General features: G+C 39.0%; 1 protein-coding gene across 2 annotated transcripts in view; it reads right to left on the bottom strand.

Annotated features, from left to right (window-relative positions):
- The window catches only part of VPS53 (VPS53 subunit of GARP complex), a 100,440-nt gene that overhangs the window by 19,316 nt on the left and 53,592 nt on the right, over window positions 1-27,532 (bottom strand). For both annotated transcript variants that reach the window (XM_072136260.1, XM_072136258.1), the window contains exons 14-20: window positions 22,829-23,071; window positions 18,638-18,785; window positions 18,258-18,340; window positions 17,348-17,426; window positions 14,567-14,715; window positions 7,391-7,460; window positions 566-703 (exon numbers count right to left, since the gene is read on the bottom strand). In XM_072136260.1, the coding sequence (XP_071992361.1) occupies window positions 566-703; window positions 7,391-7,460; window positions 14,567-14,715; window positions 17,348-17,426; window positions 18,258-18,340; window positions 18,638-18,785; window positions 22,829-23,071 (910 nt within the window). The remainder of the gene's footprint in view (window positions 1-565; window positions 704-7,390; window positions 7,461-14,566; window positions 14,716-17,347; window positions 17,427-18,257; window positions 18,341-18,637; window positions 18,786-22,828; window positions 23,072-27,532) is intronic.

The following is a 27,532-nucleotide window of genomic DNA, read 5'->3' as shown; positions in this document are numbered from 1 at the left end:
AGCTCAGCATTGAAGTCAAGTTCTCCTCACCTTAGAATGAAGGAGATCTGGTTAGTGATGTGTCTGGATGCAGGGCCATCAATTACAGTGAAGAGGGCATTCTGAAGTATGGAAAGCTTGACTTCAGGTGTTAAACTTTCCAACCTCCTTGACTTTATACAACCACGATACCACCAGCGCTGGGCTATGAAATGGACATCTGCAAGGTGTTCAGCTGCTTGATGAGATACTGCTAGTGGTTTATTAGGACATTTTCTGCTGACAGGTTCTCTTTAAAAATAGGTTTACCACGTAAACAAATATAATTTGTAGTTTGTATGATGGTTTTGCTCACAACTGCAGCAAGTGTATTAAGTAAGGAGGAGAAACGTTTGCTCTATGTGTGCCTATTAATTCCACGGCTGGATTTGGCTGAAAATGGTTAATGAACAACTGCAGTGGCATTAAAATACAAATAAAGAAAAAAAAGGTTCTCTGCAACATACCATCTCAAAGGTAAAAATAAATTGTCTTCTAACTTGTTTAAAATGTCACTACATATGTAAAGGATTAGCAAGAAGCTCACCTTCAAGATCATCTCCGCCCGAGTCATACCTTTCACAACAATTTTTGTGTAGCTTGCTGGAGCTTTCCGTACTACTTGAGAACCAATCGATGGTAGATCGAGAAGGACCGTTTTCATAGAGTGAGTATCAAGGAGAAGCTGTGAATAAGTCAAACCTTTGTTAAAATGGGTACATACTATCGAACAAATGAAGCAAGAATATTAACATGACGAACATAGCATTTCAACTGTACATTCATATTTTTTCTAGACACCAGGAATGCCATAAAAAATCTAAATAAAATAACAAAATGCACAGCGACTTTTGTCATTTGTCTTCACCAGACACCATAGCCAAGACCCTTTCAGACATCTAGTAGATAAATTAGTAGGACAATGTATTTTGGGACAACATGTTTCCTTCTCAAGGTTTATTAGTAAATTCAGAAGCAGGTAGTGGGTGCTGTGTAACAGAGACCTTTTCATGAATTTTCCCAATTTGGAAATGAAGGACACGGACACTTCCCGAAAACCATTGTCCTACTAAATTGTCTACTACTAAGTGTTTTGTTTACATCCTAATTGACAACTGTCTGGGCAGCACACAAATCAGGTACTTGGTGATTTTGTACTTTACAAAAGTAGACAAATTGGGGGTGTAAAGATTTATTACACAGTGTCTCGTTACAACCAATTTATCATCCAGCATGAGCCACTATGATATATCCAGGCATATATGTGGACTGTCTAGTCTAACTTTACCACGTCCATCAGTATTAGAAAAGTAGCTCCAGTCTATCATGAAAATTCCCCCAAAAGGTAATAAATGTTATAATATAGATTTCCTGTTACCTAGTTTCTTCTCTTTACAGAATCTGTGAGGGCAAAAGGAAATCTGTTGACCTAAATGCAATTTATGCAATCAGATTAAGAAGCACATAATTTTGTTGTTAGTATTCTGGAGGTAATCGTAAAAGAAAAATATCCAGTAGATGATTTTACTGGCACTGTCGGAGTACTACTCTCTTTTTTAATATGCAGGACTTACTTAGTGTATGACACACATCAGTGAGTTGGATTTAAGTTTTCAAAATAGATTTTTGTAACATTGCAGCCATGTCAAGGAATCATTTAGGGATAAGAATAAGGATTTTTTATTAATTAAGTCTTTATTTTGGATAGGTTAATAGGCAAACGAACATGAGCACTTTGAAGTGAAATGACTGCCTGAGTTGAAAAGATGGGCAGGAATAGGTACCGCTGTATAATTTGCTGCATGGACAGTCGGCTCGCCCACTTTGCAGCAAGTGCGCAGCTGCCAATAGAAAGTAATGGAACTGTGTGTGAGCCGTTGAACAACAGCTAGCATATGCTCCTCATAAAAGGCTGTGTGCACGAGGCCCAAATAGATAGATTTACTTAATAGAAAATTGCTACATAAAGGTGAGCTTTTACTCTTAGTATTAAAGTTTGCACTAATAAACTACATCAGATGTTAGTTACTCGGAAGGAAGGAATACTCTTGTTCAGGCAATGCTTGAAAGCTAGTGAAGATAAATAAGCCACACAAAGATGAAGTCATCCATACAACTTCTGGGATCACAATGTAAAAAGCTATAACTGCATGCAAACAAATAGAAAATCCACAGAAATCTGCCAGATTTTCTGATTTCAGATAAACTAAATAAAAAAATGGACACAAATAAAACAATGGTGAATGTGTCTGACTAGTAGTGAAGTAGCTAGCGAGTTATTGTAATAAGGAACAGCAGGAATAAATAGAATGGAACAACAATAGAAGGGTTTGTACTTGGACTCTGAGGACACCTGCAAGTAGTATCTGTGGTTATGTCAGCTCTCAGAACATAAATCTTCATTATTGTAATCTACAGACCATAATAAAGTCTTCAGGGTAGCTTAGCTCAGCGATGCATTCAGGGACAAAAGGCGGAAACCAAATTACTCTTCAACTTAAACTCTCTGGTGGTCTTACAATGTGTGGAGCCACTGAAGTGTCTATGTAGGCTTCCATAAACAAGGTTAAATACCTTTTCGTAGTTTTCAATATTGCAAGAGCTAGCCATAAAACATGAAATCAACTAAAATTCAGAAGAATATCAGAAAAATCTGAAAAGAAAAAGACACTACCAGTTTTTAAGCTTTAGTAAACAACAAAAATTTTACCAACCACCAATCAAAATGGTTAAATGATTTGTGGTTAAGTTGTAGTGTCCAATCTGATATGGGCAAAGATGTTCAAGCACTTTGCCATTTTTTCACTCACCTTTCAAAAGCCATAACTTTTTTAATACCAATTTTTAGTCAGGAGTATTTTTGTGAGCTGAATTTTTGGTGGTGTCCATGGAACTTATTGGAACTTTTGTTAACCCTTAACAGGAGGGAAGTTGGAAAATTCTGGAGACACCAAATCTATAGAATTTTGTATGATTATTTTGGGGTTCATTTTTTTGTAGGGACCAAAAATTATGCTACATGTATAGACTGTAGGGTGTAATGGATGTAACAATATCCAATAAGTTATTTTATTTTACTTTTTATTCTAATATGTATAAAACAGGAAGAATTGCATTTTTACAAAATAAGACAGCCCACTAGGAAACAGGAAAGGTATGCCTGGAAAACTTACAGATTTCCCTACAAAATTCTGTATTCACTTGTGGGGTGAAATTCCCTTTAAGGTTAGGTGCACTAAGCCAGCCAAAAATGTTAGGCCAATTTGCTGTCATACACATACTCCACATACATGCACAACTGGGAGCGCTGCAAAAAGCCGGCAGGGGTTCAGAATTCTTATTCAACCAACTTTGATGGACATGTATTACACAAGGTGTAGAGCAGTAATGGGCAACCTTTTGAGCTAGGCGTGTAAAAATTCGCCAAAAAAAACCGAGCGTAACTCGGGTGGAGTGTCACCTTTAGAAAAAAAAAAACTAATTTTGTGATATTTAGAGTTTAAATAACAAATATGTATAATTATTTAACTGCTTAGTAATCGTATTGACCCATAGAATAAAGATAACATTAGGCTTTACGGTGAACACCAAAAAAGAAAAAGTAAAAAGTCTAGTACAGAATTGATGCTTTCCTACTCCTGCCCTAAAAAAAAGTTCCTACATTTTCAACAATAGGAGATTCCCCAAAACGGCAACACTGGAAAAAGCATCTCATCCCGCAAAAAAAAATGCCGTCACACAAAAGCTAAAATTTTATAGCCTACAAAAGGGGCCAATGAGGAAACTCCTTCCCTCCTGCACCTCGCTGTGCACCCATAAAACAAGAAACAACCACATGTGGGGGGGTCTCTGTACTCAGGAGAAATTGCAGAATTGTATGGTGGGTTTTTTCTTTTTATCTATTGGAAATGTGTAAATTTTAGGCTAAATGAACGTATAACCCACACAATTTGACCCCCCTCCCTAAAGCAGTGCACATTAACCCCCTCTAACGCCCTTAGTCAGAGACAGGACTGGCAGTGCTTAATTCCTCAATTGAGATCCCCCCTACCCCCCCAACAAATAACAAAAAAGCAGTGTTTTAACTAGTTGTGTCCTGAGAAGTGCCCCCCAAAACAGTGTACATTACATCAAAGCCCAGCCCGGTAGAGAACTCAATAAATTAACTTACACATTCTCCAAAGACACCACGGGCCTCCATTACTCCTTGTGTGCAGATGTTCCCGCGCAGGCACAGCACAGGTCACCGGGGCTGCTCTGTCTCCACGCTCTGACGTCAGTGCGCGGCCTCCGCAGTGCAGGATGGGAGAGCAGGAGCAGCGCTGTATCACCGACCGACCACCCACCCGCCCGCCGATACGGGGTGTCAGCGAAAATGACTACGCGTGACAGTGCTGACACGCGTGTCATAGGTTCGCCATCACTGGTATAGAGTGTGTTTCACTGCACCACCTATGCTTCAAGATGGGGCTCCACAGTCTTGGAGTGATCCACAAGTTCACCTGTAGAAATAGCACAGAACAGGTAAACCTGCAACAATTCAGCACAATTGTTGTTAGTCGTTCCAGGTATCCATTTCAAGAACAAGTCACTATTCAGACTCCAAATGCAGTTCCTCTGCCTTCACCACAATAAAAACATTTGTAAGTTTTACAAAGTAGGCTACGCTAAGTTTCAATATCTTTTATATATAAAAAAACGCTGAAGAGCTTGAATGAGTCTAAATGGTGACTTATTCTCGAAATGGATACCTGGAACAACTGATAACCTTTCCGGTGAATCCTGGTGTTTGGGGGAAAAAAAATTGCAGTTTCACCCGATGTTGAGCTCCAGTTGGAGGTTTATATCTGTTCTGTGCTATTGACATGCATTGTCTTTTAAACTACTGAAATGATTACTGCCCAATAATAAGGATGTTGATCTTGCGGAAGTGATACTAAAATATATTATTTTATCCTGACAAGGATCTTTGTACAGCAGAGCAGAATATGTTGGCATTACACTGTATAAGCTACAGGAAATAAAATAATCAGTACTTTAAAGGGACAGTGAGCATTTTGTGTGTTGTAAGCTTCTCAACAATTTATTTAATTTCCTTCTAAGGAAGATACATATCAAATGGTTTTATAACTTCGAGCCAAAGTATGTCAACATGACATTGTCTGCATTATGAAGGTCAGAGGAACTCTCACAAGCTAAGTATCTGCAGGTAATTTATTAGTTTTTTTTATGGTCTGATAAATTTAGTAAAAATGTTTGTATTTGCCGGGCACAAGCATGAAGGCCAAATCAGAAGTATAAATAGAACTGCTGGGCAGGAAACATGGATTAGCATACATGGCCTGTTCCAAACCTTATGAAAGACATGAATTTGGCCATGGATAAGCAAAAATGAAAAAGCAGCAGAAGAACAGACAAAGTTTAAGAAAGCAGAATGATTGATGGCATAAACAGTGATGGCAATGTGGTTTTGCTTAAATAGCTTGATTTTCAGCTCAACAAATGCTTAAGAATACTTCCTAATGCAAGTTAAAATAAACAGTGCCAACAATAAAGCATAGTAAGAAATGGTTTCCCTTGGTGCTGCCCTGTAGTAGTTCTGTGTGCAAATGTACATCGCCAAGTTTAATCTTACTAAAGTTACAAAGTAGATGCAACATGCGACAACCATTATTTATTGTCTGGCTTTGAACCCTGCATTAGTAGATAAGCTTTCAGGATCAAAGATTTGAGCTCAGTAACTTGAATTCATATGTAAAACCCTGATGATAATAGTTATATCTATATATAAAATGGACCAGCTGTAACATAAAAAACCGCATGCCTGTACTGCAAGTCCCCATTTAACCAAACAGCTCTGACCTTTTGAGGCCTGGACTCCTTAAGTCCTCTAAACATGTCTAATGTAATCGACAAGATCGGGGATTAATTCAAGATCACTAACTGTCTGACCACGGAGACCCCCAAGCATGTGTGAACGGGTTGAATGAGTCATCCATGGTGCTATATTAATTTCAATGGCACTTTCAGGACCATGTCTTATGCAGCATCATAAAAGAGAAAAGAGCACCTATCATCATTAACATAGGGACTGTCCTTCTTTGTCCTGATTACTGGATGTCCTAGTGATTGGACTAAAACTTATCTGTATTTTATCACCCAACCTGTGAATAGGCTTCTTGACCAATATTGGTAAATAAATTATTTTTTTTTACAAATACAGATATTGAATTCACAAATAAATACAGCAACAATGGGCCCTTTTTATCATTTTACCAAACACTTATTACTATACAACACCAGAATAATTGGGTAATATTCTACAAGATAATCATAAATAGGTTCAATTTAAATTTCCTTTTATTATATGGTATTCAAAAGATATTTCTGAAGTTGCTTCTTGGATGCAGTGATGTTGAGTCCGTAAACCAAACTCCTTACTTCTCAATATTTCCAACTTCAACTGACTCCAACTCCATAGTCCCATTTTCCTGGTTACTCTAGCCAGTCTAAAATGAGTGCAGCATTTTTTCCCAATTGGCTTTTTCCTCTGATCTTTCGCAGAGGAGCTTCCCCCATGAGCATGTATAGAAAGTGCAGCCACATTCATCTCAACTTAAAAGCCTGGAAAAAGGGGGGGCACAACCTGCAGCCAACAGGCCCCATGCAGCCAATCATGCCTTGGGGTTGTGGCCTGCATCCTGTTAAAAGTCTGCGTCGAACTAGATAGTCTACTCTGTGGTATCTCCATTATTATCATTGTCTGTTCTGGGGTTTGCAGTATTGTCGTCTCCTATGGGGCCTTGAATATTATTATTTGTTCTGGGGTCTTCACCATTATTGTCTGCTCTGAATTTCAAACTCAATTGAGCATCTCTGGAGAAAAAGACCTCCACCAACGTTCAGCATCCAACCTGAGGGAACTGGAGAAGATCTGCAAGAAGAATGACGGAGGATCCCCAAAACTAGCTCAAACGCTGCTTCTACCGAATGCTGAGAAAAGGGTCTGAATACTTATGACCATGTGATATTACAGCATTTCTTGTTTACTAAATTAGCAAAAAATATCTACACATGATGGGGTGCAAAGTGAACATCAATTAGCAAAAAAGAATGTTTTTGATCTTACCAAATGGCTGCAATGAAACAGAGTAAAAAAAATTAAAAGGGGTCTGAATACTTTCTGTATGTCACATTTTCATTTTGTTAGTGTGTTCAAACTCCAGAGAATTACGGTACTATTTCCTATTTCCAGGTGACAAACAATGCAGCCGTGACATCATATAGAGAAGGATTTCCTGAACTGTCAACTGGTTTAAATTTGAAAAACAATGTCTGCAGAAATGACATAAAAGAAACTAACTCTACATACCTGTTCAGCTCCAACCATACTAATTGGTTTGCATTTAAAAAGGTGGTTGATAAACTTTGGAATGAAAGAGCTGCAAAACACAATTCAAAGTAAAAAAGTGAATATAAAGATATAAAAGACCCTAAAAACACAAGAAGCATAACACTGACTGAAGAAAAAAAAAGATTATGCATTTGCTAAAAATGGCTTAACAGCTGTTGTTCCCATCAATCACAAGAATGGAATCTCCTGGTTCTCCAAGGGAATCCTTCACCAGAGACTTCATTTTCACTAAAGACAGGTTGCAGAAGCTCATTACAGCTGCATTGCAAATCTGCCTTTCTGTAAGCATTTGCATTACAATATAATTGTGTGTTATAACTTACCTTGCACCCTCACAAAATTCTGTTTAGTCCCCTGGGTTGGCTTTGGTTTGGATGCATTTCAGAAAACAACATGTGACTTGTCTGTGCTGCAGACTGCTGAGCTCTTGGCCCCCACCTTTGTGCTCCTGTACAGCTCCTTCCTCTCCCACTCACCATTCTGTGACCTCTGTTCTTCTGAAGGAGCACAAAGGTAGGAGCTGAGGATTGAGCAGCACAGACAAGTCAATTGCTGTGTTTTGAAATACATCCAAAAGCCCAACCCCTGGGACTAAACAGAGGATTTTGTCAGGAAAACCGGTCAATTATAACACTATTATATTGTAATGCAAATGCTTAGAGAAATCAGAAAGACATTTTTGAAATGCACGTGTGATGGGCTTCTGCTCACGTGGGAGGTACTCAAAATACTGCGCTCTATTCAAACTTGTCAAATGGGATACCCATTTTTGTCATACGAGGGTGTCCAAAATTCTGTGAAAAAGTGTATTTGTTGAGAGTTCTATTATAACATTTTCATTTATTTAGGTACAACACATGATATGGTCTGTAAGTAGCAACCTTAAAGGGATTGTGGGTCAAGATAAATAAAAGTGACCAGTATCATTACTTGGAGCATCTATGCCTTTATCGGCAATGAGATCTGCCTATCATGTGGCAGCAGGTCACTAACGCAGCCAGTCACTTGGCTCAGTAAAGGCCATTACAGCCATAACTGATTGATGTCAGCAGTAACATGTCATAGGTTTACATGCACCTCTTAAGGCCAGTTAACCAAAAAAAGATATTAAAATGTTGTTTATGGGCAACAATGGAAAAACAATTCAGAGAAAATAAAAACCAATAAAATATACAACTTTACTATAGTCTTGTTTTCACTGTAATTTTTAAACCCCAACATATCCCTTGTCCTGTGTGTACACTAAAGTACGGAGAGTTTTAAATAAAATAAACAATATAAAAAGATCCAGGGAGAACGGCTCAATTATAAAAACTTGGTTCCGCGACAAAACATAAATAACTAAAAGGAAATGTGAAGCCTGCCCATACTGCTGGAAAGTCTGTACAAACCAGGTGTCCAAATAAGCCCTGAAGGGTACCCTGCTTAGCCAAGAACAGCGGGATATTACTAAGCAATCAGAGAAGACAAAAGGGGATAAGCTTTACCAGCAAATATGAACACAAGCACTCTGGGATAACATACTTAGCAAATTACTAAAGAATAGAAAGAAAACATACTTATTTTTTAAAAAAGGGGTTTTCTTTCAAATAGTCATAAAAATTAAATACTCAAAAAAACCATCTAAATTAGTTTACAATCAATTTATGCCTTCCATCGGAGGTAAACGTATGAGGAATACCTGACTGAAGGCTGCATAACATCTTACAGTATAGACATATATGAACCTAAAGAAAAAACAAAACAAAAAACCCCCACAACATATCATTTTCTTTATGTCTCTGGAAAGATTAGTGTAAACAACTTGGCTAAACCATGCCATGCTTAGCCCAGTGAATGAGACTGTATGAAATGTTTGAAATGAAGCGTAACTGGTAGTTTGTTTAACTTGACCTCAAAAGTGTGAATAAAACATAAAAGCATTTAGTAAACAAAATATGGCTACCACCAAATAGTGAACAGACAGTTAAAGAAATGTGAATTGTGTAGATGGTCTGTTTGGGCTAATGACTGATACAGATGCCAGAATAAGCAGCTCCCCTAGGCAGGGGGTTCCTTTTAGAATAAGGCAATGCTATACTGCTGGGAGTATTGGGATCATAATGTACCTGAATAATTCTGAAGCTCAGACATGGAGACCAGCAGATGTTGGATTTAGCCGCTTAAATGGCCAACACCAAAAATTTTGTAATTTGTTAAATGTAATTATTCTTAAATGAATGCAATTTTTAGTTGGAGACCAGTTCTAATAGCCTATGCAGATTTTAAAAATGTCTGTGTCAGCATTTCAATAGTTTATTTTAAATTACCTGGATCTCAGCCAGCAGCATGTGGCGTGTCCTGGTGGACGGGCAGGTGCAGCCTGTGTCTCCTCTCCTTTAGGCTGGATTCACACGACCGGTGCCCGCCGTACCGTAGCACGGCGGGCACACGGCAGCTCGCGGGGAGAGGAGGAGGGGGAGAGCGCTGCTCACCCCCGGCCCTCTCCATAGAGATACATGGCGCACGGCGCCATATGCCCTGAAAAAATAGGACATGTCCTATTTTTTCACGGGGTACGGGGCGGCACCGTACCGCTCCCGTAGGGCGCCGTGTGCCCATTGCCGTCTATGGGGGACGTATATCGGCCGTATATACGTCGGCTGTATATACGTCCCCCTTACGGTCGTGTGAATCCACACAATCCTCCCCTGGTTCATTGCGAAGTAAAAATGCATGAGGAGATTGAGACACTGGCACATAAAGGCTGCAGCTGCCCCTCCTCATGGACTCACCAGATGCTGCAGGCAAGAAGACAGGAATGAAACATAAATTAAAGTACTGAAATGATTAAGAATGCCGACAAAGGCATTTTGAAAATCTGCGTAGCTATCACCACTGGCTGGTAACTGTGAGCGTGAGCGAGCAATCGTCAGAGAGCGAGCGTGAGCGAGAGAGCGAGCGAGCGTGAGCGAGAGAGATAGAGCGAGAGAGAGAGCGAGCGTGAGAGATAGAGCGAGAGAGAGAGAGAGCGAGCGTGAGCGAGAGAGATAGAGCGAGAGACAGAGCGAGCGTGAGCGAGAGAGATAGAGCGAGACAGATCGTGAGCGAGAGTGAGAGCGTGAGAGTGCGTGCGTGAGAAAGAGAGAGAGAGCGTGCGTGAGAAAGAGAGAGAGACCGAGAGAGAGCGACCGAGAGAGAGCGACCGAGAGAGAGCATGAGCGAGAAAGAGAGAGAGAGAGCGTGAGCGAGAAAGAGCGTGAGAGAGAGCGTGAGAGACCGAGAGAGAGAGACCGAGAGAGAGAGTGCGTGAGTGAGAGCGATAGAGAGAGTGCGTGAGTGTGTGTGAGAATTTCAGAGACTAAACGAAATATGTAAAGTTGTGTACAGATTTTTTTTTTTGCTAAACCCCGTGACTTGAAAAGAGTAGGTGAAAGGTAAATAAGATTTCAAGTTGTCATGGTTCAAGGAAACAATTACTGGAAAGTAATTAACGATTTCCCCTTTTCACAAAACCAGAGAGAAAATTGAACAATTTTAGGGAGGGACCACAGAGGTAAGCATCCTGCTTACCTGGATGGATGATCACAGAAGGAGGGCAAAATAATCTCCTGTGTCCTACGAAATGTGGAGGCCACTTTTGGAAAGAAAATTAGGATAAATAAGATATCGCTATCCTCAAGAACTTTTGTGTAAGGGGGTTTTACATGATAGAACATATATTATATATTTCAGCGGACACCTGCCTGTTACATGTGATCGAAGATTCCTCCGATCACAGGTGTTAACCCCTTACACACCGCGTAGAAGCATGACTACAGATCATAAGGGGCTTCCGATGTGCATCCTCCATTTTGAAAATCTGCATAGCCATCACCACTGGCTGGTAACTGTGTTTCAGAGAGGGCGAGAGAGAAGAGGGCGAGAGAGAAGAGGGCGAGAGAGAAGAGGGCGAGAGAGAAGAGGGCGAGAGAGAAGAGGGCGAGAGAGAAGAGGGCGAGAGAGAAGAGGGCGAGAGAGAAGAGGGCGAGAGAGAAGAGGGCGAGAGAGAAGAGGGCGAGAGAGAAGAGGGCGAGAGAGGAGAGAGAAGAGGGCGAGAGAGAAGAGGGCGAGAGAGAAGAGGGCGAGAGAGAAGAGGGCGAGAGAGAAGAGGGCGAGAGAGAAGAGGGCGAGAGAGAAGAGGGCGAGAGAGAAGAGGGCGAGAGAGAAGAGGGCGAGAGAGAAGAGGGCGAGAGAGAAGAGGGCGAGAGAGAAGAGGGCGAGAGAGAAGAGGGCGAGAGAGAAGAGGGCGAGAGAGAAGAGGGCGAGAGAGAAGAGGGCGAGAGAGAAGAGGGCGAGAGAGAAGAGGGCGAGAGAGAAGAGGGCGAGAGAGAAGAGGGCGAGAGAGAAGAGGGCGAGAGAGAAGAGGGCGAGAGAGAAGAGGGCGAGAGAGAAGAGGGCGAGAGAGAAGAGGGCGAGAGAGAAGAGGGCGAGAGAGAAGAGGGCGAGAGAGAAGAGGGCGAGAGAGAGAATCTTTAAGAATTAAATAAATGTTTTATCCCCATAACCCGTGATATTTTTTCTCTCCAGAAAGGCATCCAGGCCTCTCTTGAACATGTACATAGAGTCCGCCATAACAACCTCCTGCGGCAGAGAGTTCCATAGTCTCACTGTCTATGTTGATGGTAGAATCACCTCTCCTCTAGGCGCAGAGGATGCCCCCTTGTCCTGGTCACAGGCCTAGGTATAAAAAGATCTTTGGAGAGATCCCTGTACTGTCCGTTCAGGTATTTGTACATATACAATATACAATATAGTAGCATCCAAGTGCATGTCATTTAGAAAAATTAATGTAGAGGATGCTTTTTTTCTGTGCAGAAATTGTTCACTCAAAATAAAGATCATGATAATTTTCTTGTGTGTCCTCACAGATTTTTGCATGTATTTTTTTTATTACTTTGAAGTTTATGGCAGAAAATCTGCATATAATCTGTATCCACACCATGCTAAAGATTTGATACAGATTTTTGCTTGAAATCAGGTTAAACTAAACAGTTAAAATAAATAAATAATCGGCATAACTGCGATAACCCGTACAATATACAGTACATACACAGCAAGGAGTGAGAGTTGAGGTTTTCTGATGCACAGTTGGATATCCTCTGTGTGCATAAAAATAAGGCGATGACAATTCTTTTTTTCACCAAAGGTTGAAAATAAAAAGTAAACTGTATACTACTACATGAAAACGTTACATAGGATATGAGGTAATTGTTTGGATATTTTATTTGTATTCTTTAAGCTTCACAATACAAACATATTTCTAGCAGGAACAAAGCACTGGTCGTCTCAGATTAGTTTCTGTACATCTTAAAGGCAACCTACCATCAGAGATCTACCTATTAAAGGGTTATTCCCATGTGGGCATTTAAATTTAATTGAATTCATTTGCCATATGTAAACATTTCTTCAATTGGATTTTATTTTTAAAAATGTTCCTGTGTGAAGATAATTACTCATAAATTTAGTCATGTTGTCCCTTAGAAACAAGATGGCTTCCTCAGATACGACCACCTCACATTTTGACAGCAGTAGCCAGAGATGCGCTATACTGAGTTCCAGCAGTGGAACCTGAAGTAACTCCCAGACATTTCATATACATAAACTTTTTGTTTCTTTGTGCAATCATTCCAGCAGCGGTGGTCGTATCCAAGGACACAGTCTTGTTTCTAAGGGACCATATCACTACATTTATGAGAAATTATCTTCACCCAGGTACATTTTTTTAATGACATCTTATTGAATAAGTGTTTATATATGGCAGAAAAAGGCTTCTCCATGTCCCAGTAGCCTCTGCTGTCCCTCCTTACCTGCATGCGGTGAAGTTGAATCTGGCACACCACCGACTAACTTAGCCTTTGCGGGTATGGATGGACGGCAGAGGCTTCTTCTCCCCATAGAGGGTACTCCACACCCAAGTCGCCTTAGATAAACTGTAGATTAGGTTAAGAATTGCTATAGGTTTAGGGAGGCATAGTTTACAGTTTAGGATATTTATGGAAGATTCTTGATGGCAGGTTTTCTTTGTAAACCCAATGTGCAGATGACAAACCCACAACAATTACCTTATGTTATATTTCAATAGAGGTCACTTATAGATGTTTATAGGTGTATTACTCAGGGGATGGAGGCTGTATATTTAGAGGTACTACTGCAGGGTGGAGACATAGATGTATTTCTGGGAGGGGGGCAGAGGTAGTTTTTGTAGGGGTTATTACAGGAATAACTGACAGATTGTATGATATAGCCTGTACATCAAAGGTCAGAGGGGAACTTGGGAATCAAATGGCCGAGGAAACTGGGAGGTAGACATAAATGCCCTCCAAAGATCCCAAACACACAGCCAAAAAACTTTTCTGTTGGTTTCAAAAAAATAAAATATATCTGCTAGACCCAATCAATCATCTAAATCCAATAGAATCTATGGAAGGTTTTTAGATGCAGGTTCTTCAAAACAAAGGCTTTTGTACCCACACACATACATATTGGTGACTATATATTTATATTAAACAAAATAACAAAAATGTCATAAAAATAAGAACAAGCATTAGCTGTTACATTGAAAAATCACCCATGGACTTTTTGAGGGAACTGTATGTGTAGAAATTCCCCCCCAAACTTACAAGACTATAACACCTGTAAATGTCATCAGTTGAACATTGGCGCTGTTTAAAACCCATAAACAAAGAACAGCAGGCTAAGTCAGCAGTGGTTAAACCATTTTTTATTGGGCAATACTGCGATGAAACCAGCAACCTAACACTTTTCATTATTCTAGAACACCCTGCCAGAAAAATCAAACTACATCAACAAAAACAAATGAAAAACTAAAACCTTTAATTTGTAGAAAAACTTCTAGCAGAGAAACCATTTACTTATATTTAAAATACCAAACGAGTATTCTTGGCATAATCGTGATCCACTTATTTTACCCACTGAAGTTGTTCTAAAGGGTTGGCCTCAGACTTACAGTAACTACAGACTTCCCTCTATCGCAATAAAACCAATAAAACCACAGTGAAATAGTTTCTAGTAATTCTGCTGGAAATAAAATTACTTAAATGTTAAAAATAAAGGCCTGTATTTAGCAAGTCAATCAGAGCATTAGTAACTTACTTAGCAAATTTGATACAGAACTGGGTGAAGTACTTTCGGGTAGATGCTAGGTTGTCACGAATAATGGGTACATTCTGCTTCACGTGAAGGATAATTGAAGTAACATACGGACTTTGGTCACCAACATGTTCAACGTTCTGCCATTGCATCTACGTAACAAAATATCATAGGATTACACAATGTAGGACAAAATGTAGTGCTCCATCAACATCAGACAATCCTAATATCGCAAACATATGATCGTACTGAGAAAAGGAAAGGAGATGAGCAAATGTCTATCAAGAACATTGATATATCTTCTATAAAGCTAAATTACACTGTGGTGTCAGACTTCCCAAGAACTAAGAAGTACGTTTTTAATGTTCCTATAGAAACAACACTTTGCTGTACACCACAGGTAGACTACTTCAAAAAGCTGAGCATTATCTTTATGGTGGCCACTGCATGGAAAAGATAAGGTGAGCTGCTAATAACAGAGGAATATTACAATGAAGCAAATGACTAAATACAGGAAGAAGCCACTGGAGAAGGGAAAAATACATCCACCTCTGCTTCATTGCCATTTACAGAACTTCTGGAGCACCACTCTCACCTTACAGCGGCACACAAATTTAGAGCAGGGGAACTTGTGATCTGCTAGATATTTCCAATCTAGTGTCAAGAAATAGCCTAAACTTATCAGAGACTTCTAAAGACAAATAAGTATCTTTGTATAAACACCCTGTAAATAAATATACAGTACAATATGTGTAGATAGATCGAGGCTACAGATTTCTGGAATTCCCAAAGAATATATATGGGGACTACACAGAACTGTGTATATTGTCCCTTTTCCAATTCTATGCTAAATACAAGCGTAAATCAAAGAGCGGTTTACAAGCTTTGATGACACAGTAAACCGAGTCAGTAAAGAATCTCAGGCCTCCGCAGCACAAGGGGATTATTTGTAGTGTCTATGATTACAATGTAGCTATTTATGTCACTTTCCTTTCCCATTTTCATAATCTCAAAACATTTTTCCATTTATGTACGATAGAAAGTGGTTGGAAAATAGCTGTAAACTGAGATTTAGTTTATCATCTTTCTCCTTGAGAAGCAGCAGCATGAAAATCCATCAAGGGAAAACTGAACTCTGCTGGGGCTGTTTTGCCCCTGTCAGAATAAATGTTCTCCTCAGGCTTTAAAGGTTTTCCCCCTTGTGTTTTGCTTGGGCACATTCCAGGTAGTTTTCAACTGTTTCCACCTAACATATATAATAATAATAAAAAGTCAGCATCTGCAATAGCTACCTGCTGATCCCAATTTGTTTGCACACAGGTGTCTGCCAGCTCAGGCTATTACTAGGGACTAACGATCTCAAAAGGAATCCTATATGATGGGACTGTTTATTGCAATCCACTGCAATACAATTCAATAACTAGTGTTCCTCTCTTCCTACATTCATCTCTGTATAAAAACAAGGGAAGATTTGGCACCGACTGTAATCCAAGCAAAATGAGGTTGACCAGTTTATAATCTTTTTTTTATTAATATATAATAGGATTATGGTAACTGAATCCTGAAGTTTAATATTAATACTGGAGATCAAAATTAAAGAACAATGTATGATTGCTTGATCATTAGCAATGAAAATGACTGCCGATTAATTGATAAACCCGAGAAAGGAAAAACATGATGTTGAAGAAGATTCTGATACACATGCAGTCAATCTGCCATGTAGCTTTATAAGAGGTCCAACTCCTGCTGCAGGAAATATTTCCCAAACCAAATTTCCTGGTGTATGCGAGTGCTATTCTTGCGACATAATTTTTTTTTTTTTAAATTCTGCGGTTTTTCCCGAATCCGTCCAGTTTTCCGACGGCCACGCCCCCTGATTTCTGTCGCGTGAAAACCGGACCAAAAACGGGTTCAAAACGCCATGTGTGGCATCACCCTTACCGATGGAGATTCTCTGCATTATCCTGACCTGTCTTGCAGTTGTCTTTTGAAGGTGACCAGCCTTCTTGGAGGACTTCAATGAGTTGTAAAGATGCAATTTTTTAGAAATCATATACTTTGAACAACCAACTTCTAGAGTCACCCCATTTGTAAGTGAAAATTGAAAAGTTTGGGTCCTTTTACATTGGTATGTGTAATCCACTTTTGTTGCGTTTCATCTCCACTGCATCTTACTTTTGCTTTGTTTTGTCTCTGCAGAGACCCATAGACTTCTATGGCCTAGCGCATCAGTGTAAAAGTACCAGGTGCCAGATTAACACCAATTACTTGAAGGTATCTGAAAATGTTCTCTAATTTTCATCAGTATTCTTTTACTTCTATTTCCTCATGTTAGAGTATATTCACATAGGGCACAATGACCATGACATTTTGGAAGTTATGTGTTATTCTCCAATTTTGATCTCCAGTGTACAAGATTCTGTTAAAAACAATATTCATTGTTCGTTAATAAACACCTATTCAGGACATTCATAAGTTTTCTTGGGCAGGCTATACCTCTAATCGTTTTTCCTCAGTTGGCGGTGAGGAGACCAGCCACGCTGGTGGCTTTGTGACCTCTATTGATGGGCCACCAAGCGATGATTTCATAGTGAAGGTCATTTTATCATGGAGGAAGGGGACATGGAAAGAGCCAAGAGTTAAAAACCCTTTCCACTGATGTTACATGTCCTATTGACCTATTCTGCTGGAGTTGAAAATTTAGTGACAGCTACCCAATACGGACTGATATACCTATGGTCAATAAAGTCTGAAACTTAGTTGAAGTGTCCCTCATATGCCTACCTTGCTCATAGCAGTTAGTGCTGGATCACAAGCAGAATCCAGGTCTTGTACCAGTAGCTGAATACTATTTGATATCACTCTGCAAGCATAAAAAAAAAACTGTTACATTTCTTTAGAATTATTCAAGTTAACCACAGGTAGACGAACCGGAAAAAAAAATAGAAAGCAGGAATTGAATAGTGGAGACAATTCAATAAGATTTTGCTTAAGGATATTTGCTTTCGACTGTTGAACAGTTACTCAAAATTCACATGTTTACCATAAGGGGTTCAGCAGTCCCCTGTTAAAACCCTTTAAACCTCACAAATAATCCAGGACAGCAGGCAAGCCAATGGTCTCAGAGTTGTAATAAGCAGGAGAATCCTTTGGTCTGGCTACATAGATTAAAGGGGTGTTCCCATTTGGCAAATTAATGTTATTGTTTGTACAATAAAAAGTTGCACAATTTTCAAATATATTTTATGTATGAATTCTTCACTGTTTTCTAGATCTCTGCTTGCAGTGAGTAGGAAGCTTCTTTGCACCTGTGTGACCAAGGTCAGATTTCTGTCCACTGGAAGTAAACATAGAAACTAAATATAGAATGACAGCAAGCATAGGTCTAAAAAATCATGAGGATTTGATACAGAAATTATATTGGAAACTTGAAAAACTTTTCATTATACAAAAAAATAACATTTATTTGCTGAAAAGGTAATACCCCTTTAATATAAAAAGAGGTTGTTCATAGCAATCTACTCAATCATTAAGTGTTGTATCGCTTGAACGAGGAACGAAATGCATAAGATGGGCCAGGCACAAAGTAAAATGTACTTTAGGGTATGTTACCTATATAATAGAAGATTGTAACTGGTGTCATACTATATGTAACTTTACAACTATTTTAAACAAGGCAGGCAGGCAAGCTTACGTGCTAAAAGTATCCATCTCTCCTGTTAGATTTATCCTTTCAGTGAGTGTCACATCTACTTTTTCTTTTAGTTTTTCTTCAAGCTATGCGACAAAATACAAGATCAAGTCAATATTATAACAATTTTGGTAAAAGAAAAAAAAAATCATATGCAAAACGCATAGGTCTTCATATTAATGTTTTATAATTTTTTTTTTTTTTTTCACACAATTATCCAACCAATGTGCCTCTGCTGGACAATAGATTTATTCATGTTTTATACCTTTTGCTACCTGAAATATTCAGATATCTGGTTACAGCTGGAAAAAAAAATCCCTGATATTGTTATCTTTGGCAGTTGCAATACTAGAAAGCATAATCATACTAAATGTGATGTGCACCTGTTGTGTAGTAGCCAGACAGTACTCCGCGGTACTCAGGATACTGCAAATTAAACACAGTTCTTCCATGGTGAACTTGGCAACTTCAGAGCCTTCTTTTTCCTTAAGGAGACTGGTGATGGTTAGTCCAGTGCTACTGCTGCTGGTTCTAGAAGATAAAGGAGCAGTAAATGATATTCACCTTCTAGCAAGCAATCCAAGATGAGCAGAAATGAAACGCAATCGTCCTAATTGACCGCTAAGAATTAACAGTTCTGTCAGTTGTTTCAGCTCTACAGATCTATTCTAGTAACACCAGAATAGTTGGACGATTTACACTAGCCAAACGTTTCTGAGAAATACGTTTTTAGTTCTGAACACATGCTTATTACATTATCTGCAATCAGATGGGCAGTTGTGGGCCAAAGTAGATATTCTCTGCCCTCCTTACTGTAGAGCAGTTTAAATTGGTTAGTTTATACTTCCGATTTCTAGAGAAACGGTTAGGAAGAACGAGTACTCCTTATGGAGAATTTGCTAATTAAGGCCGCCTTAATGGTTTGTTGTGACTTCTAGCCATTTATGCTCCACTAGGGGATTCTGGGAAATATGTTTTCCAGGGTGGGAGAAGGAAAACAATACCCCTTTTTGCTACCTTGAAAGGCAGCCCCCTTAACACCAAGCATGACTTACAAGAAGCCTAAAGACATGATGTGGGATTAATGGGGTATTCCTAATTTTGCTAATTATTGTTACCGTTTGTATGATAAAAAATTATACAATTTTCCAATATTCTTTCTGTATCAATTCCTAACGCTTTTCTGGATCTCTGCTTGGTGTCACAAGGTGGCTGGCCACGCCCACCCATCTCTAATCCAAGTGTTGTATCACGTGCTGAGATTTAGGGATGAGTGGGCATAGCCAGCCAAGACTCGGCCACCCGCCGAACTCAGCGAAGATTCCAAACAAATACGGGAATGGCCCGGGAGCAATGGTGGAGGTGAGTACAGCTTTGTTTTTTTGAAAATGCCCACTTTCCGAATTTTGAAAAGAGTGGGACAACCTCTTTAAGACTTGTTGCATAAATGTGGCACATGGCATTTTCAACAGTTTTATGGGCAGACTCTCAAACATATTTATAAATTACTTCCACAACACTGTCTACAGTTGGCCGTCTGCTCCTTTTGGAAAAGACTGACTGGTTTGGTTTTTATCCCAATTCATGTCACTTTTTTGAAATGTAGGGGAAATGTCTTTTTTAAGGAAGCACTGAGAATTAATTTTCTTTTTCCCGTTCTGCAAGACTTATTTGCATGTTCCTCACCCAGAAAAAAACCACAGAGTTTGCAATGCTCACAAGTGCACCAATATGTTGTACAAAGAAAAACACAAAGTTAAAGGGAACCTGTCACCAGGGACTAGATGTTCACTAAAGACAGGTTGCGGAAGCCCATTACAGCTGGATTGCACAGATGTCTTTCTGCCTTTTCTGTATATTTGCATTATAACTGGATTCTGTCAGGATATAAGGTAATTTAAAACATGCAATTACGAGTCACAGGTTTGTTTTGGTTTGGATGCATTTAAAAAAAAAAAAAAAAAAAAACTCCTCCCCCACTACTCTGTGAGCTCTTGCAAGGAGCAGGAGGGAGGAGTTGTAGAGGAGCATAAGAGTGATTGAGCAGCACAGACAGCTCAGACAAACATGTTTTTTTTACATGCATCTAAATCAAAACAAAACTGGGACACAGAACAGGATTCTGTCAGGGTACAAGTTAAAACACACAATTATTTTGTAATGCAAATGCAAAGAAATGGCAGAAAGACATCTTTGCAATCCAGCTTATATGGGCTTCTGCAACCTGTCTTTAGTGAAAATGAGGAACAGTACCTAATGACAGGTACCCTTTAAAAAAAATCTTTATAGATGCAGCAAATATACCATCTAGCATGAGCTTCCGCGTTAAATTTGGTGCAATTATAGAATGACAACTTTACACGGTCTTAGAAGGTTTAGTGACTCTCCTCTAAACTGTCCCAGACACAGAAATTTCAGAAAAAAAAACCTGCAGTATTAACTGAAAAAAGGCCTTATAGCAGGGACCTAAATGGAATTTTATAGGGTCATAAAGCAAACCTTAATTTTCTTTTTATGTCTAAGCAATCACAGTTTTATTTGCCCAGATGACAGAGAAGCCTCCTTCCTTTCACATCCAGGACAAGTTTGTTTTGGAAGCAGCAAATGGTATTTGGAGGCCTTAGGAGAGCATAGTCCAGGTATGCCTTTTTTTAACCCCCCAAAAAGTAAATACATTTTAGGAGTTCTAATTGCAAAGGAATCTGTTGGTGTCTTGTTCCAAGTTAAAAAAACAAAAAAAAACACACACCTTTCCAGTGAGCACAATAATCCCCACACTACCTTCCAGAATAACAATTTGGACTGCACGACTACTAATACATTTAGAAACAGAAATCATATGTGCACACAGGAACAGCAATTCAGTGTAGGAAACCGAGCCGACAGAACGACTTCCTTAATGTCCTGTACACATGAGAGGAATTTACAAGCGAGCCCAGCCTTGAGACATTAATAAGGTGACACACAACTCAGACTCTGCTAGTAAAGAGACCAAAACACACCACTGCTAAACTACTGCTTTTTGTCTGCAGTCTGGAGCACGCTTGCAGGGTGTTAGACAACGTGTGTCTGTGAAATGCTAAGCTGCCATCAAAAGTAACATCTCGTATAGAGTAACAGAAATATTAAAACACTCAACACTTCCGTCACTACATCTTGGGACAGTCTAAGGGAAGGTGAGAAGAAACTCTATGAAATTAGAAATCGCACTGGGTTATTTTCAGCTACAGCATTTACCAGGTTTTACTACAGGCCAGACCAGTGAATCACAATCTTCGTGGAGCGTTTCCCCTAAAAAATGTTTCCACTTTCAGGAAACCTGTCAAAATTGTTTAAGCGGGGTTGACATCTGACAACCTTAGACAGCTACTGTAAGTTTTAATAATGGATTAATAATACATCCATGGATAATGGATAATGCTGCTCTGACAAGCTTTGAAAAATCCTAGAGATCCCTTATAAGATTAAGACAAAAGTAAATAACTACAGATGAAAGTGTTCTGCATATGTAAAACATTAATTCTAGTTAAACTAGATTGATATTACTGTAATTTTAAGGCAGGTTTATCCTGCATTAAATGTGCTTTCTTCATGTACAAATTAGAGCACAAACGCTTTTTTTACCACCAGGATGAAGGATTGTAAACCAAACACACTGATATGCTGGTGTGTGCCCCCTCAAGCAGGGTCCACCATTCTTTTAGCTTCCTATGCCCTTATTTTTAAGAAAAAAAAGGCTTTAAAAATTATGCAAATGATCCCGAGGGGCTCCAGAATCCATTAACAGCTATGGAACCCAAAGCCCCTCGAATTATTTACATAATTTTAAAAAGTTTTTTTGTAAAATACATGGTATAAGAAGCTAAAAGAAGAGCAGATCCTGCCAGAGGAATTGCAAAAAGCAGTATTTCAGTGTGCTTGGTTAACAATCCTTCATCCTGGTGGTAGAGGTCCTTTAAAGGGAACCTGTCACCAGGAGAACCATTTATAGCACTCCCCCACAGAGCATAGTACATACACTGCCAATGAGTTTTTGTATAAAGAGTAGGTTTTACAGAAAAAAAAATATATGTTATATAGTACCTTTCAATACCATGATCTGCGTGACTAGGCACCTGGGAGTGGCTATAGTAGAGCAGTCCTTACCCCTCCCCCCCTGACACCGCACCTCCATGTGTCCTTTTCAAATAAATGAATACAGGTGGTCCCTGTAGTCAGGTACTTAAGAACACCTGACTTACATACGACTCATAGTTACAAACGGACCTCTGGATATTGGTAACCTATTGTACTTTAGTCCTAGGCTACAATGATCAGCTGTAACAGTTATCACAGGTGTCTGTAATGAAGCTTTAGTGTTTAGTGTTAATATTAATTCTTATGACAACCCAACATTTTTAAAATCCAATTGTCACAGAGACCAAAAAAGTTCTGGCTGGGATTACAATGATAAAATATACAGTTCCGACTTACATACAAATTCAACTTAAGAACAAACCTACAGACCCAATCTTGTATGTAACCCGGGGACTGCCTGTAACTCCCAAATGCAAAATATATTCATAAGGACTTACTTGGGCAAGTTACCAGATAGAATCTTCCAGGCATATTCTCGAAGGTACTTCTGGAATATAGTGGATAAAGCAATCATTGGTTCCCCAGTGCTTAGCTGGGAGCACTGCACCATGCACTTTTTGTAGTAGACAAACAAGTCAGCACAACTTGGAAGAACAGCGCCTGCATCCTCAGATGTTGATTTTGGAGGACCCTGAGCCTTGAAATCTCCAACGAAACGATCAATTAATTCACCCAGATTTCTAAGGGCAAAAAAAATATTATATGTTCAGAACAGTTGCTTATTTAGTATGCAGAAATAGATTTGAGACCAAGTATTTGAACAGCCCGCTACCCCTGACAAGTTTGATTTACTAAATCATTATACTCATTCTCCAATGAACAATGCTGGTCAGTTTTCCCCTATAAGTCTATGTGCACACAGCCATGTGCAAAAACAAGGCAAACAGGAAAGTTTGTGGTCTTTTTCGGCAAGGTGGAGATGGGAGGGGCGAAATGATAGTGCACAATAGACCTGTATAGGGGCCACATACAAGGTTGTTTGCACTTAGACCAACTCTTCATTGCGGTGTTAAATAGACTAAAATAGACATGTCAGCAGAAGTGACATATCCTCTTTAAGAATACTGAAAATCAACTATCTAGAGAAAAAAGGCAACAATTACAGATATCCACAATTTTATACATTCTGGTATTTTCGAAAAAAATCATCCTCTTGATCCAAACCACATTTGTATCACACATACCTGGCTGAAAAATGTTGAGGTTTGATTTCTACTCAAGTGTGCCAGTAGCTAAGGAAATCACATTTATTTTAATGTGTTCCATATCAAAAGGGAAGAACATTTTTGGCTGTAAAACAACTACTATGTACATCTGTTTTACATATATCATTTATAATAGAAGGGAAATCTAGCATGGCATAGTTACTTGTATTTCAGATAAGAAAACGTGCAATAACTAACTTTCTGACCACTTGTTGGATTAATGCAAAGTGCAATATTTAATATCTATAATGGACAGTTCAGCATGGCCACTATTACAGGATAAGGTAGATAAATGACTACCATACAACACTGTTTTGGGATTTACAAAACTTTTATAAGGAGGAGAGTTTAGATCTTCAATCCCTTTCTGCTCCTGTGGTCCCCGCTGGTCTCTGCTGGTCTTCTGCAGCAATCACAAGCCTTACAGAAGTCACACAATCACTGCAGCCAACCACTTCAGATGTCATTGCCGCAGGGAGGAAGGCGATATGGTTAATGACCATTGGGTTGACCACTATATTTCATGTTTTCTGGCAGGATATAATATAATTAGCCATGGATAACAAATCACAGTCACAGTGCCTACATCTATGAATAAGTTCCCCTGGTTTATTATGCCTGAATTTTATGGTAGATTTTTTTCGACTCTTGGGCCAACTATAGGATCATACCCTATAAAGCTTATGCTGGTCAGAGCAATGGTCTTGTGCCGTGTTCATTCTTAGCAGTAGTCAACTTTTGTAGACATCTCAGCAGCAATCAGCCTCCCGTTTTTCATTTTTCTTCCATTCCTTTGGCATTTTTAAAGATTATTAAAGGAAAGGTACCATTTGATTTGATGCATTATGAAGCAAACATACCTTGAGAATGCTGTAGCCACACTGATGCAAGATCATATCTTGTTTAACCCCTGTGCTGAGTGGTTTTGCTGATAAAACAGATATAACATTATGATAATAAAGCTCTCTCACTTCTATGGCTGGTTCAGCGCACGCGAGTTACTCATTCTAAGATATGATTCTGCATCAGTGTAACTACAGCATTCTCAAGGTATGTTTACTTCATCAAATCAAATGGTAGGTTTCCTTTAAGGTTTCCATTTATTTTTAACAGAAGATAAAAAAAATAGTACAACATAACATATTCCTCTTGTATAGTTCAGTTCTGTACAAATAAAAATAGTAAAATGTAACATGTATGTACAAGCATGATGTACTCATGTACATACGTTATATGATTGCATAAACTCATCAACATGCCATAACACAGCAGGAGTTTACATCTGGTGTGGTTTATGTACAGCGGCAAGCGAGGGCAGGAACATCTTTCTTTTATTCATTTTAGTTTGGTATCTACCAAAGCTATTCTGCTAAAAATAAAAGGATAAGTAAGGAAAAATGAACATCTAACTTTTACATTCTTGTTAAATCAAAGTAGCGCACCCTCCCGCTATGAAAAATAATGGGGCCAGTAATTTTCCACACTGCTGAGCAAGCATGAACTTAATGCATTCATTTTCCACAGACATAAAAAAAACCCAACTTAACTTGTGTGGAAAGAAATCAGTCGCCCCATCTGCATTTAAATAGAAACACACTTAGGTTTTTACACATTTCATATCATAAGGTTCCAGGCAGTAAGGACAACATGTTTCAGCAGCCTGTCAGAATAGCCAGAAAGAAAGACCGCAACTGCATACAAAGATTTACTCCTCCAAGTATACCCAAACAATCAGTATATAAAAACATCATAAAGTGGCTCTTGCACCACTTTTTGTTTTTATTAAAGGGGTTCTACCGCGTCACATGTATGACTATGAGCATGCTTGATTTTCCAATCATCTTCTTTTCAATTTTTACCATGGTAGACTCAGTATGCATACTGTATAATTGTACATTGTTTCCGGTTTTATTTTTCCTTCTCCTTTATGTGGGGTCCTTATGTTGTTTCCAATGTGTGATTGGATCTCCAAATGGCCTTTATGAAGTTTTGTTGATTAAAAAAAGGGGTTGTACCAAGCTCGCAAACTGTTGAATGGAGTGGCAAGATGTATGCTTGATCGAGTCATTAGCTAGAGATCAAAATGCATTTTTCTCTGTGGTGGAATATGGTCACAACATAAACCATTTTGGTATGTTTCAAGTCAGGTTCAGATCATCCTCCTAGTCCTAGCAGGAACACAGCTAGCCATCAGCTTATGTTTAGTCAGTCCTTAGCACTCTTAGCACTATGAATCCTATTACAGAACCCATAAAAACCTTGCAAAGTATCCATGCCTTTTTAAAGCAATGTTGTATTCTTAATGCCCAAAACAGAAAGATTGCCAAGTAAAGGGGTTTGACATCAAAGAAATTTTAATTCCCCAGTGATTTTTACACAATAACTATAGTTAACCTCCTTACTTTAAAATTTGACCCAGTTTTAATGCGGTTTTAGCTCCTATACCTCCAAAGGCTGGTCAGTGTAAAATTAAGCAGGGACCCTCTGAGCAGAAACTTTTATGTTCCCTTTAGTGCTACAAGATGCCGTGGGCTGACAAAGTGTTTAGATTATTAGGGTGCAGGGTTTATCTACACTTTCATTTAACTTCTGAACATTCTACTAGTATCTGACACACAGAAAGAGAAGAGACTGATCATGAGGTGAGAGTTCCATGATATGATTAAAACACACAATGACACACTTCAGCACTGCTACATCTCAGCTATAACACACACTGTTAGATCTGCTACATCTTAGCTAACACGCACACACAGTGCATCCCTCCCCTGGATAAAGACCTCTTTCTACCTGTAGTTTGTAAAGTATACTCTGCACACTTCTTGTCCGAAGTAAGTGTCTGTGTGTGAGCTTGTCTTGTAATGGACGGGGTAGGGGCAGCAGGCAAAGAGCACTGCAGTGTGCAGACAAATGAAGCTTTTCATTAGAAGAAACTGCCCTGCTCGACCAAAGTCAGAATATTTACAGTTGGATCTCGGGTTAACCAAAATCTTATAGACCAGAACTGATAGAGTCAGGTTGGAATTAGATCTGTGAAATGTTGTATTTCTTTAAATAACATTATATTAGGGAATATGTTATAACATTGTATTAGGGAATATGTTCATGAAAATACCCCTTTAAGTCTGCAACAATTAGTATTATATACAGATTTATGATGCATGGCAGACAAGATAATGCTTTATATACATTGTATATTTTTTATCCACTCAGTATTTTATAGCAGAGAACTAGTAGAGTACTGTAAAGTTAATGAAAAGACTATGATATTCTTGGCACTTAGCATTATTTTGTAGAAAAGATTTTCTTACACATCCAGTCCGGTGGTTGGAATACATTTGTATGCGTTATTACCGTATGTGTACCTGTTCTCTTGGCTTATTAGGTCTAGAACTGTGCATCACAAGATGATCATATTTTCAAATCAACATGATTTCATGATATTCTGCCACAAGATGTTAATTCTATACATGTGGCCATACACAGTTGGAGTTTTGACCTGCCGTCTGTTAAGAGTTGCTTAATCGCGACTGCAGTCCTTATAAGGGGTTGTCAAGGTTTACAATTTTTAGCTTTTTCTCCACTCTCACGTTCAGCCACCCGTCACTGCTGGTCTCCGTTTTTATACAGAGGTCGGCAGTGCTTGCCCAACCACAGCCGCATGCCTGCTACAGCCAGAAACTAATCTGAGGGGGGAGGCGAGTATATGGCATCTGCATGATTTCATTCATTATATAAATTTAAAAAAGCAAAGTATAGATGGTATAGATGTGTACAAGAATAAAAGTATTTATTATCAAAATTAGATCAAATGCCATTGTCTATATTTTCCTATGTATACGTGGCTGGGACCCTAGTTTGGCACCATCAAATACTATACGGTGTGAAATTCCTACAAATATAAATTTAAAAAAAGGCCACATAATGAAGCTGAAG

This window comes from Engystomops pustulosus, chromosome 2 (assembly GCF_040894005.1).
Source record: "Engystomops pustulosus chromosome 2, aEngPut4.maternal, whole genome shotgun sequence".
In the NCBI taxonomy this organism is placed as follows: Eukaryota; Metazoa; Chordata; class Amphibia; order Anura; family Leptodactylidae; genus Engystomops; species Engystomops pustulosus.
Note: the sequence above shows the minus strand (reverse complement) of the source record. Positions and strands in the feature narration are given on the sequence as shown.